A 12,840-nucleotide genomic window follows, 5' to 3' on the forward strand; every position below is an offset into this window, starting at 1 on the left:
GAAGCACAGATTCTGACTGATTTGTGGTGTTATAGCTTATTGAAACTGATGTGATACCGCAAGTGGTTAATTCTTTCTGAAGCACACTACGTACAGTCTTTAGAAGGAAGCAAACACTAGAATAAATTACTTTATAATATTCGTATTTTCAACATGAGGTTTTTCTTCCAGTCTTCTTTTTAGTAGTTCTGCACACTGAACTTGCAATTGATTAAAATACCGATCCTGTGCTTACAAAATTACAGATGTTCTGTCTTTATCCACCACACTCTCTTATTACTCATCACCCTCCATGACGTGGAGAACACACAATATTTTAGGTGCAGTGGATTTCAGAAGCTCATAGGAATGAGGAATGTAATGACAACCTGCCAAAAGCTAATTTATGCCAGCCAGCTCTGCAGGACATTCTGCTTATAAAAGAACTGGTACTGTCTAACAGAGGTTACTGCTGGGTGGCAGTGGCTGTACTTTAAGAAGTACTGGCATCTCTCTTTTATTGAACAAACTCTTGAGAAGTGAGGCTAGGGCTGGAACATCGTTGCTCAAACCTGTGTGTTGAGAGTGTGCAGAATTGTGGCAAAGTAGTAACTTTTTCTCTCAATTTTTCCTTCCAGTGCGTACAATATGACTCTTCACACATCTCACTGTCTGGCCGGTTTCCCCCAATGAATTTAAAGAGATCCAAGCCTGCCACATTGAGGCAGAAAAAATGGCCACGTGAAGAAAGATGTGTCAGTGGGTCACTGTTTGGTTCTCACAAGAACAGTGTGTGATGTGAAGCAGAGTTAATGCCATGACTTTGGGTGAGGGTCAGTGAAAACAGCAGTAATCAGGGTTTCACAAAATGTTTAGCTTAAGGTCTTGCAGAGTTAATGTAAATATTTATTATAACAACATTTGCCTGTCTGAATAACTTGGGACAAATCCTAGTACAATTCAGTTTAGGATGAGGTCCAAGAACCTTGAGTGGTTTTCAGTATTGACTTCACGCTTTCTTATGGTTAAGGCACCAAATGAAGGAAATTTCAAAGCAGTTTGTAGCTGCTTTATTGCCTCTGTTCCATGAATGACACTGTTTCTTCCATAGTAGATGTTATTATAAAAACAGTATACTGCAGAGACCTAATCTGAGAATGCAAAGTGAAGAACAGTGAATCCTTTCAGGCTATCAGAAAATGATGAATACCAGTAAGTCCAGAATTTCACTCAGAAAAATACTGTTCTGTTAATAACAATAGCTAGATTTCTTTTTACCGACTTTCAATATTCCTGAATGTTACAGAATAGAAACATTAAGTGTATTTTTTCCATGTGACATGACTAGTCAACATCAGGCATTAGAATCTGTTGTCTGGAAAATTTTCTGTGTCATATTCCTTGGTTTAATTAGATGAACTCGCAGTATTTCCTGCCTTGCTTTGATGGGCGAGTTCTGTGAAGCCCTAGAAAGAATGGACTACAAAGGCTGCCCAAGAGCAGACATAGAGCATCGTTGTAACTTCATACGCTAGCAGACACAGCCCCAACTCAGGGATTGTCAGAGAAAAAGAGGGAAGGTGTCAGATCAATATTATCAGGCAGGGAGAACCTGGAATGCAAATCAATACGCTGCCTTGGGCTCCAAAGTGTTTCCAGAAATATTATGTTAAAAGGACTGGTAATGCAAAACCTGTAGGAAGGTAGGGCCAGACCAGCGGGTACTGAAGTGAGAGGTTTGAGCACACAATTGCCCATTCTTCTTTACCTAATGCAGGCATGGTGAGCTTTGAAACAAAACAGATTTATAGCCTAGCAAGGCTTTAGATTGAGACCTGTCATCTTGGGGAGAAAAAGAAAGAAGCTGTCTGGGTTTTCAGAATATTTTAAAAGGTTCTTTTGATGCTGAGGGAGAGATTTCCACCCATAAAAAAACGCATTTGATTTTTTCCTTTCCATTCAGCTTATTTTTGGTGCAAGTTGTTTGTCTCCATTGGTCTGCAGCTCCCCTCAGGGGAAAACAAAAGCAAAAAAAACCCCACAAAACTTCAGAGCCATTAGAAAGTCATGAGACCATCAACTAGTACTGGTGACTGGTCTTATAGAAAAGTTATTGGAGGGAAGAATTGTACTTAGCTGCAGACCTGTAGATAGTGTCAGTCTCTGGCTGAGCAGAAGATAAGAAACATTTCCCTCCTACTATTTTAAAGTGATTAGAAAGTTGTTGCTGACTCGAATAAGAAATAAATAAATACGTGTTAATGCAAAGTCAGTGCTGAATTAGTCTTATTGACTTGAAAACATAAGACTTACTGACTGCCCCATCCTACATTCTCTAAATCCCCACGACTGTAGCTTTGAGACAAAGTTTGATGTGTTGCCTCCTATTAGCAGCTTAGCTGTTGAGAGTTGAAAATGCCAGGAAACAAGCAGTAGTAAAGCTTTCGCATGCTGACTTCAAGGGATTGTGCATAGCAGGCTCCATTAAACAAAGGACAGAGCCGCTTCTATAACAAAGCAGAAAACAGGCGTGCCTGTTACATTCCGGTTTCTAACAGCTACCAGGAGAATTCATGTGCTTTTATAGCACAAGCTTCTCAGCATTTAGTCCTTAAGATGACAGAATCATAAGCAGAAGTTGTTTTGCTGGACTGAGAGAAACCTTGGGAGATAAAGTCTTCAGAGGTAAAACGCGAGTGCCACATAAGTGCGTGCTTCCAGGGATGATTCCGTTGCTCTCACAGAAGCCTCTGTGGGCTCGTGTCATCCAGCACTCTGGAGATGCAGCTTGAATGCTGCTTCCATGAGGTGTGCAGAACTGTCTGCCTTTTTAAAAAAGCCTCCCCGCTCGTCTTTTATGCTTTCTGGTTTTATGGTTTGAAAAGTCATCCTGAAATTATTTCCTCTGCTGAGAGAACAGCTTGGACTCACAGAAATCAAAAAAGGGATGGACAGACACACACGCCCCCTCTCCCAGCTCAAAAAAGGAATCTTGTAACAATAGTGAACAGTAAATTAAACACATCTTACCTGGATAGATAGTTTTCAGTCTAACAAGCAGTTAACTGAAATTGTATTGTACCTGTAATTAAAATAGTTATTCTAAAAGTGAGTGAGCCAGCTGGCACATACAACTTCCCCTCTTACATTACTCCCAAGATATTTTTTTTTTAAAAAAGTGTATGCAAAGTATTCTTCATTATGATGTTTGAAAATGAGGGGCTGCTTCTTTCAGAATGTGCTACTTGTTTTATTCAGAACAAAGACGTCTAACTTTCTTCGCTGTGTAAACAACAGAGCTTGAATTAGCTGCTCTGAAGAAGTGGGAGATGGGGCATCAAAGAGCCTTCTGCTCATTAAGATAAATACCAAATATATGTTGCATGTTTGGTTTTGGTATAACATTCTGAATAGAGGATTAAACAGTTGCTTCCCACAGTCTTAAACTATTGAGATGATGTGGGAGAAGGAGAAGAATAAAAGGATTTAAGCTATTATGCAAAGAATTAGTGTTGAGAGAGTGAAAGGTCCCCCTATTACCCATGGAATTCTGCATGGATTTAGTAGTGTGGACTGTGTAACATGGCTCTCCATTTTGCACACACAGAAAATACATAATTAACTTAGAGTACTTCATCTGAAATTTCAACCTGATCTTGTGAGATGGACTGTTGCAACTTTCAAATACAACTATGTACTTTTCAAAAAAAAACCCCAACATAGTTTCATAACTGAAATTTCCTTTTTATGTAATTTTTTTTTGTTAGATCTTAACTTCAGAAAGAAGCCTGCTCTAATCTATGCGTGTCAAGGTATTATCTTTTTTGGAAGTACAAATGACGTCTGGGGACTCATATTTTTCCCTTCTTCTTCACAAATGCAGCCACCTCAATTGCAGAAAGGGTCATGGTCCACCCCACTTTGTGTTCTCCAAATCAATTTTTATAACCTGTGTTTTATAGATCAAGTTGATTGGGCTACTGTTCATGTGAGTCAGTGTGAATAAGGGGTTTGCAGTCTGTCCATGCCTTATGCATTTTCTATGAGTGTGGATGATGGATGGTTTTATGAATTTGCTGATCAGCCATTTACAGTGGTTTACATTGAGCTTTAATGAACTAGATTTGCTAATGGCTATGACCAATATTGGAATGCTATTACGTTAGAAGAGCTCCTTTCTGTTGACTCCAAGGAGTCATGTTAATGTATTCATTTTAATGCTTAAGTTCAGGGCGGGGGCTCTTAAATGCTTAGTTCTGATTTTAAAAGTAATGTTCAGTTCCTGTTAGCCACCCTGTAAGACCATTTGCATTTTTATTTATATTTTATTTAATCTATAAGCTATCAATTGTAGCTGATTAGAAGTTGCATAACTTGTTCATATGTTTTTTCCTCTAGGCATCTTCTACTCATCCTCACTGTGGGAGACAGGCAGTAGCTAGATTTGGTCTGACTTAGGACAGCTGTTCTCATAATGCAGGGGAAAAAAACACCAGGAACATCTATATTTAATATTTCTATTGATTAATGTAGAACCTTAGCAGAGGACAAATGATCAAGGTTTCTTATTAAGCTGATTTTATTTTATTCTCATTATTTGCTCTTCTAGGATTGCATTTGTAATATTTCAGGCACTTTCAGGGGCGGGGGAGTGGATCATCATATGAAAATTTCATTTTCCTGTTCAAAGTATTTTGTTTGAAGCAGGACTGCTAAAGAATAGCAGTGGTTATAATACATTGTTTATTGCGGTTTTAAGCCAGAGCACTCAAATTGGCAAAGAAGATGCATGAAGCTACCATTATCAAGTTCATCCTCAAGTGATGTTCTTTGGGTGAATAACACTAAGGAGGTGACAGACTTCAGTCAGAAACATTCAGTTCTACACGTAAAAGAACACCAAAAAAAGCTCAGAAATGAATCTTAATGTACGTTTCTTGGAGGAAGTAAAGGAAGGACTCCAAATGTTTGACAGGATTTGCAGGTTCTGTAGCTTCATTAGCACATTGACTCACAGGTCCCACATGGTGATATGTCTTCTTTGGGATTTATTAGAAGGTGGCTACATCTTGGTTTCACTCCCTACTGATTGGTTTGCTGAGATTTCAGCTCATCATTTTCTCTGCTCCTTGCTATCTGTTAGATAATGCTGAAGAATAATGAATCACATTGATCTTTTTTTCTTATACAAAGGAATGTGTGACTTTGGATTTACTGGAGTAACAGAGAATTTGTTCACTTAAACCTCAGTTTCTGTATTTTTTTTCACAGCAAGTTAAAACAATAACTGTGTGTTTGGTTCATGGTTCTCTTCTTCCTTATCTCCAGTATTTAATTTTTCATAATAGGAGAGATAAGGAGTGTATTTGAATGCAGATCACAGAGGTTTCTGAGTACAGCCTGAAACCTTAAGCACCAGAGCTTTCATTCTAGAAGCTCGATTTCAGTCTCTGTTTATCTTAATCTCTTTATTCCAAATCTTTTATAGATATTGACATATACCTATCTGTCTGTGGTTCTTTCAGTAAGAACTAACATTTGAACATTTGAGCTACTGACGCCCTCATTGTTTCGGAGAGGAGATTGTATGCCATTACACGTTTGCCATTTACGTAATGCAAAACCAGGTCTATACCAACTCAAAAGCATTTCATACTGATTGCTTATTGGACATCTATATATATATATCATATTTTTCTGATTAGATAAAATTCCACCAGAAAATAAAATCTTTCTCAATGTTGCATATAACAAGCAGATAATAAGACAGAGGTAATGCAAATACAAGATGCTATCAACAGGCAAGCCAGGCAGTGGATGTATTACAGTACCATGGTGACAGTTGTGCACAGATTGAATGCATATAGTTTTAACCCTCCTGTAAATGTGAGCTAACTTACCTTCTCTTCCACATGACTAAACAGTCCCACATTTTTTTGTAAGTAGGTAAATGCACACATGCAATTCCTCTGGAAGAGGTGATATCATAAATTCATCTGCAGGTTATCCAGTGCACTGGCACTCTAGATTTTCCATCCTGGAACAGTATCAGTTTCCGTAACAATATCCACATGGAGGTATAAAATGGAGTGATAGGTCTGAGATTGTACTAATCTGTCGGGATGCAGTGTACAAACATACATCAGCAATATGAGGTTTTATAGCATCTCCACAGGTTTAACAGAGTACAAGCTTTCTTTGTCAATCTTTTCTGCTCCGTGACTTTGCCACTACAATAATGCATGGCATTCATTGTGGCAACAGCTAATGAAAAATGAGGTGGTGTTGTGAAGAAAAATGAATTGAATTACCATGTCTGGCTTAATGTAAAGACAAAACATACACATGGGGACAAAGCAATAAGGGGCATATTAATCCACAGAAATGCAGGAGTTTCCCTTTTGACAGGGGAGTCCTTACTTTTCTACTCAGGGATGAAGTCATTTATTGAGATCATCCTTTATCCTGAATGTTCCTACACACATGAAGACTTCAACTGGCATAATTTATACTACACCAAATTAATTCTGATCCAAATTACAGAGCACATAAATTGTTCTTAATTTTAAAATATTTCCTGGGACCAATGAGATGTGATTCACCTTAATGAAACAATGCAGTGATAAGGAATACAATCCAGAAAGTGAGAGGGAGTCAGGGCACTTGAGTCCTTCCCAGCACCTTCTCAATATGAAGTAATGATGATTTTTCCAAGTGGTGAGTCTTCCAAAAAGGTTTAAGGTGTGCTGCTTCTTTTATCCCCAGACAGGCAGCGAGGGAAGAGTCTCCAAATATTCAGTTAAGGAACTGGGATAAAAACATAGTTCAGTACAGAGAGAAGATAAAATGCAGGAATACAAGCAGCTGATAAATACCAATTCAGCCATAATATAGAAGATTACCTTCTCATTCACCTTAGATGGTCTCAGTCAAGGAATGAGTTTTATTTTTGTCACCACAAGTACAAGACTAGATGCCATAATGCAAATCCTTAGGTCATATTACAGACCAAAGATTTGTTCTGATTTTTATTTTCTCTTCCTCATATTCTTTTACCTGGTGAGGAGAGGGAGATGAGGTAAGCACTGGATTTATGCAGGATACAGTAAAGATAATTTTGTTTAGCAAAATAAAAATAAATCACAACAATTTTCTGAATAAGCCCCTTTTTCTGTCAGGACAAGCTTCAGATTACTGGCATTTGTTTTACAGGGTTTTCTGTGATATCAGACCTAATCATAACCTATTCTGCCACTTAAAAACACGGGACCCTGGCAACACGACTTCCTCTTTCCAATCACAGGGCAGCAAAGCAACTGCAGGGTATTGCGTTTGGATTTGTCAGAATAAATAATTAAGAGACTCATCAGCTTCTCACTAATGAACAAGGAAATGTGATTAAGCAACTTTAAAAGAGAATCGCTGAAGACAATATAGAAATTATAGCAGGATGATTACTGTGAATAAGAGACTGAAATTTCTGAATAAGAGATTTCTTCACTGACACAAGGACAGTGGTTTAATCTTCCATTAAAAGATTCTCTCCAATTTGGAAAAGCTCTGAATCAGGAGATTACAGACATCTCAGAAGCTGACAAGGCAGTCACTTCTCTTAAAACAGCTACTTTCTGGCAATTGCTGAGAAATAACTTACTCTTTTTTTTTTTTTTTTTTTTTTTTTTACTATTTCAAGACTCTTAACTTCTACCAAACAATGACCAGGACATCTCTGACTAGGCAATCTTGTATTCTCGAAGACTCTGAAAATACAAACTGTCTTTCAGACCAAAATGTTCTAGAGATGCTTGCCAAGTTTACTGCGGCTAACATCTAGAAATTGTACTGATTAGCTTCTGGCAGCGTTCCTTGAAAGTGCTTTGTGTGTTAGTATCTCATTAAATGTCTTATTCCTCTTTACTATTCTTGAGCACCAAAAAATGTACTTCCACCTTATATCTAATCTGTCTCTGTGTTTTTACCGTCTGCTCTCCTAGTTTATCTAAAGAAGATAGCATGTAATATAGAAACTTAAAGAAAAGTGAAATAACAGAAGTTGCTGTAATTCACAGTCATTTTACAAGTAAAGGCACAAAAGTCACCAAACAAGTAACAAGATTTCTACCCAAGGGCAGCTATATCAGACTGGACAACTTTCTAGATGCTCAGATATAAAAATGATATGCATAGAAGTGTCAGATTCATAGTTACACAGTACATAGAGGACTGAAAAGAAAATGTCAAGCATCCTTTGGGTTACAGAAATGCTCATGTACCTCGAATACATTAGCCAACATGAGAGAAAGTATTCTGTGTCTAAAACCCAGCCAGAAAAATATTGTTCTACTTCAAGGAGATTTTGGGGAATCTATTCTTTCCTTTAATTTTTTTTTCACATGATGTAGGCCCACCATAGTGCAACACATAGTTTGCATGATACAAAAAACCACTTTGGATTTTCAGACAAAACTCCATCTGTCTCCAGTGGGAATTTAATTTGGCTTAGACATGTTGTTAGCCTTCAGGTATTTCCCTGTTCTTCTCAAAACACTTTGAGATAACATTGTTATCTTCTAATTGTCTTCCATAGAGATGCAAATTTATAGGTTTTCAGTTTCTACTTTGAAGATTACATGTGCTTTTTTTGTTCCACGGGACAAATTACAGTTTGATTAGGGTGAGGATTAAGATTATTCCTTTTCTTGGACCGTATTTATTGTCAGTTACTTGTCTCCTGACAGCCACTTATCCCAGTGAGCATCACAGCCTACTTCTTCGTTTCAGATTACGTATGTTCTCCTGTGACTGAAGTGGCTGATTTTGTATCTGATGCTTATGTTTTAGCTTCCAGCAAAGCATGAAAATACACCCAAAACCTTAAGTGACCATCCTATGGCATATCTTCAGAGGTGAAGAATAAGAAACATTTTGATAGGGACATCTAACAGAGACAAACCTCTCCGAGAGCAGAGATGTAGAAGAGGTCTCCATCTGTCAGGAAATCTCTGCAGTCCTCTTTTCCAAACTCCTCGGGGGGAGGGGGGGGGGGGGGGAGTGTTGGAGGGGGAGGGGTGGTGGCACCAGAAGAAAGGAAACATGTTTTCTTTTTATGCTTTTTCCAGACCAAGTTCTTTGAAAACTTCTCTGAAAAGCTTCTCTAGAGCAAATAGATTTCATGGGCATAGTCAATGAGGTGTTCACAAGATGCTCTTTCTTTTTCCTCTGCAAAAAGAAGAAGAGCAGAGTTGGAAGAAAGTATCCTCAATGTTCAAGAAAACTCCTTCTAGACTAACACTTGTGTTTTGTAATTTCCTTTAGAATTTTTTTTGTTTTTATTTTATCTTAGACATACCGATTTGCTTTCTGTGATGTGCTGGGACTGGCACTTCATCCTCCCCATCAGATCTGGACCAAAACTTAGTTTTCAAATTAATTTTGCCAGAACATCCTAGTGATATGGAAAGGCTGAAACTATCAGTGCTGTAATGCATGTGAATCCATTTCAGAGTAACTTTAGATTTCTACAATTGATCAATTGTAGAGAAATCCTCAGTGCCGCAGTACTTCTGAAACATTTTGTATGAGGAAACTTCTGCAAATTGTGTATTCATTTAAAGAAAACCAAAGCTACCAATTTTGTGCCAGTTATCTCCCAGCTACAGCATTCAGAAAAATCATCCTTTTTTACATTTCCATCAAAATAAGGCACCTGACATATACATGCATTTTTCTTTTGTAGGTGGAATGGAGAAAATAAAGCAGCATACCTTTGCATTAGCTCGCTACACCTATACCATGCTGTCGACATTAAAATATGCCAACGGGGCTCCTGTAGTACGTATTTACAGTGATACAGATTTCAGCAATCCTGATGTCCAGGGTCCAATCATTAATTTTAATGTGCTTGATGAAAATGGAGAGGTGATCGGCTTTTCACAGGTATGTTTTTCTCTTGCCTTAACTGAGTGTTGTGTTTATATTTTAAGTATATTCAGAATGAGTTTTTTATACTAATGGGAATATTTTGTCCATAGGGATCCCTTCTGAGGTTTTGAGTTTGTTTCTTTGTGGCTAAGTACTTTATATACACACCATTTTTAAAGTCACAGAAAGAGAATCTAATAAATAATGCCAGTACAATACAAAGTATGTCACAGTGAAAACTGATAACCCACAGATTTAATACTCTACACGTAGGAAGTTTGAAAGTGGGCTGTTTTAACAGGATGCATTAACTAGGCAGTCAGCTTTCTTGTTGACTTCTCTGGAGCACTGGATATTGGGGATTGAAGAGCAAATCTAGAAAAGCTGATGTAAGAGACTGCCTTGGAGTTTTGACATACAAGTGAAATCAGGTCTTGAAATACTGCAGCCACCCTTGAAAGAGGGTTTCTCTTTTCCCTTCAATTCTAGTAATTACAGTCTCGTAATATTCCCGAGAAGCCATTGACTAAAGTTGAGTGATCAGTGTAAGGAGTGAGATTCAAGCTCAAAAATCCTTAAATACTGTCTTTCTCAAAAGCTTTCTCTAGCCTTTATCCATCAGGTATGCTGAGTGTGAGATAAATCTTTGTGAAACTCTTCTACCATCAGTAGAAAGTTAACAGTGGATGACCAGAGTCATGTATGACTGTGCACTGTGTCAGCAGTGGGTAGTGTAGGGTAACCTAATGTACCTGCTCATCGTCAGAAGTCAGAGGAAACACAGAGCTCTAGTTTTGCTTAATTCTCCTGGTTTTCATTGGCTGAGGATTGAATAAGCCCACAAGTCAAGTTCAAGTGTATGACCTTGGTTTTTTTAAGAGCTGTCAATAGCTGGCAGCAGCTGTCTCAGTGACTGCCTGCCTCTGCCAGCAGTAGTGGCAGAGCTGCACTGCTCTTGGAAGTGATAATTCTGTTCCATTAGGGAGAGTGGGCTTGCTGCAAAAGTCATTCCTTGGCACTCTTCTGCTGGAAAGAAGAAGAATGGGGTAACAAGGGGAACACATAGACATGTCTACAAGAGTATGAGAGAGCATTCGTATGTACACAAGGGAGAAGCGAAGCAGTTACTTAGTAGCCTGTCAATATGGAGATTTGCAGATTATTTTAGGGCACTTAACACACTGATAAACATGGGAAGGATGGTCAAGAGTAGAGTATTGGAGTAGCTCCTCTTCCTCTAGGTCTTTTTTGAGGTTATGGTATGAAACAGTCTCAAAGATTCACCACATTTCATTTCAAAGAATTCCACGGTAGGAGCAAATTAGCCATTTGTACAGTCTTGAATATGTGTTGCAATGTTCAGAAAAGACTGGAGATATTAACACAGCTGGGCTGGTAAAACACTCCTCAAACACTGTGATGTTGCTTTTGTCTCTGTTGGCTAAAACTAAAAGCTTTATTTGCACTTCAGTGTCTTAGTAAAAATGGCTCTTGCCTATTTCACTTTCTTAAACTCAACTGCACCCTCAAAGAAAATACTGTTCTATAATCTCACACCTCCATCGTGCCTGTTTGCTGCAGTGGCTGCTCGTAAAAAGCTTCTTTATTGATTTGTGTCATCTGGATTGTGCTATTCACCAGATCCTTGTTCAAACGAGTACCAGTCACATCTGCAGTGCCGGCTAGATTACTTTGTTTAATTGAAATAATGTGTGATTTAATGACTTTTAGAAATTAACAAGCAACAGCACTATTCTTTCCAAAGCTATAACACGCTATATAAAATTGGCTTCTTTATGGAATGAAAATCTTTCATAGACATCTTATAGCAGTTATGAGAGAAAAAAACATTTGCTGCTTCTTTATGATTACAAAGAAAATACAGACAGTATAGAGTAGGCTTCATCAAACTGACAACATAGCCTCATCTTCATACGTCTGTGCATGTCAAAAATAGGTTCATTAAAATCAAAGTTAAATCCAGTACCTATGTTCATGGATTTGAAATGGTGTCCCCTAGTTTGGTCATGTCTATGATCTGTACATTCATGTGCATTCACTGGTCAGGCTCCCAGTGCAACCGAGTGGAGTCAGGAGATCAGTTTTCGAAGGCTTTCACAAAATATTTTGGGGAATGTTTAATGAAAAGAAAATTGGATGACATTTCTGTCTGTCATACCTACTACTAGTGGACACCAATTAATGACTCAGGTTGTATTTCAGATGGCATATTAAAAGAGAAATGACAGAATGTCCTATTCCTTTATGGATGATATCTCATCTATAATTAATTACTTACAACTAGGCGTCCAACCAGTTCTATGTGTCTTTCTGACAGGCAATTGTTGTGATCCCATTGCCTCTTAGAGGTCACAGTGTGGATGGACATTATTGTTTGGTAGCTGGAAAAGGACAATCTGACTAACTGATTCCAGAGCAAGTATTATGATGAGGTTTGGAGCAGTTTATTTGAGATTGGCAAGAAAGACTTCATAAGTAGACAGAGTCTTCAGAGGATACCAAGCTTACATTTAAGCCTCAAGATTTGCATAATTTACATGATATTCAAAACTCTGAACAGAGTCCAAGATATTTAGGATGTGAAAGGCGTGTAGTGAAATACGTGACATTTAACACTGCCACTAAAGAATGAAAGCAGGGAAAAGATGATGCATTTCATCTGTGTGGTTTTTGGGAGCAAAGCTGTTCTTACTTGCTTCTATTATTGAAATCCATTTCCACTCTTATCAGAGTTTAATTACCAGAGTTAACAAGAATGTGCCACTAAACACAAACATGCTTGAATTACATATGAAGGGTTGATAGCACCAGTAGGAAATAGCCACCTTCTTGGGTTCATCCTTGAGGAATACCTTCCTTACAGTGCTCAAGATCGACTGAAGGCATGTCACTCAAGTGAGATGCACAAATGGGACCATA

At 38.1% G+C, this 12,840-nt stretch overlaps 1 protein-coding gene across 1 annotated transcript in view; it reads left to right on the forward strand.

Moving 5' to 3' along the window:
* MOCOS (molybdenum cofactor sulfurase) overlaps positions 1–12,840 on the forward strand; it is a gene marked incomplete at its 5' end in the record, with an annotated part of 232,679 nt that overhangs the window by 162,075 nt on the left and 57,764 nt on the right. Inside the window, one exon of the mRNA XM_084280179.1 lies at positions 9,716–9,915. Coding sequence (XP_084136305.1) covers positions 9,716–9,915 — 200 coding nt within the window. The remainder of the gene's footprint in view (positions 1–9,715; positions 9,916–12,840) is intronic.

Source organism: Gallinula chloropus, assembly GCF_964237585.1.
Source record: "Gallinula chloropus genome assembly, chromosome: 2".
Taxonomy (NCBI): Eukaryota; Metazoa; Chordata; class Aves; order Gruiformes; family Rallidae; genus Gallinula; species Gallinula chloropus.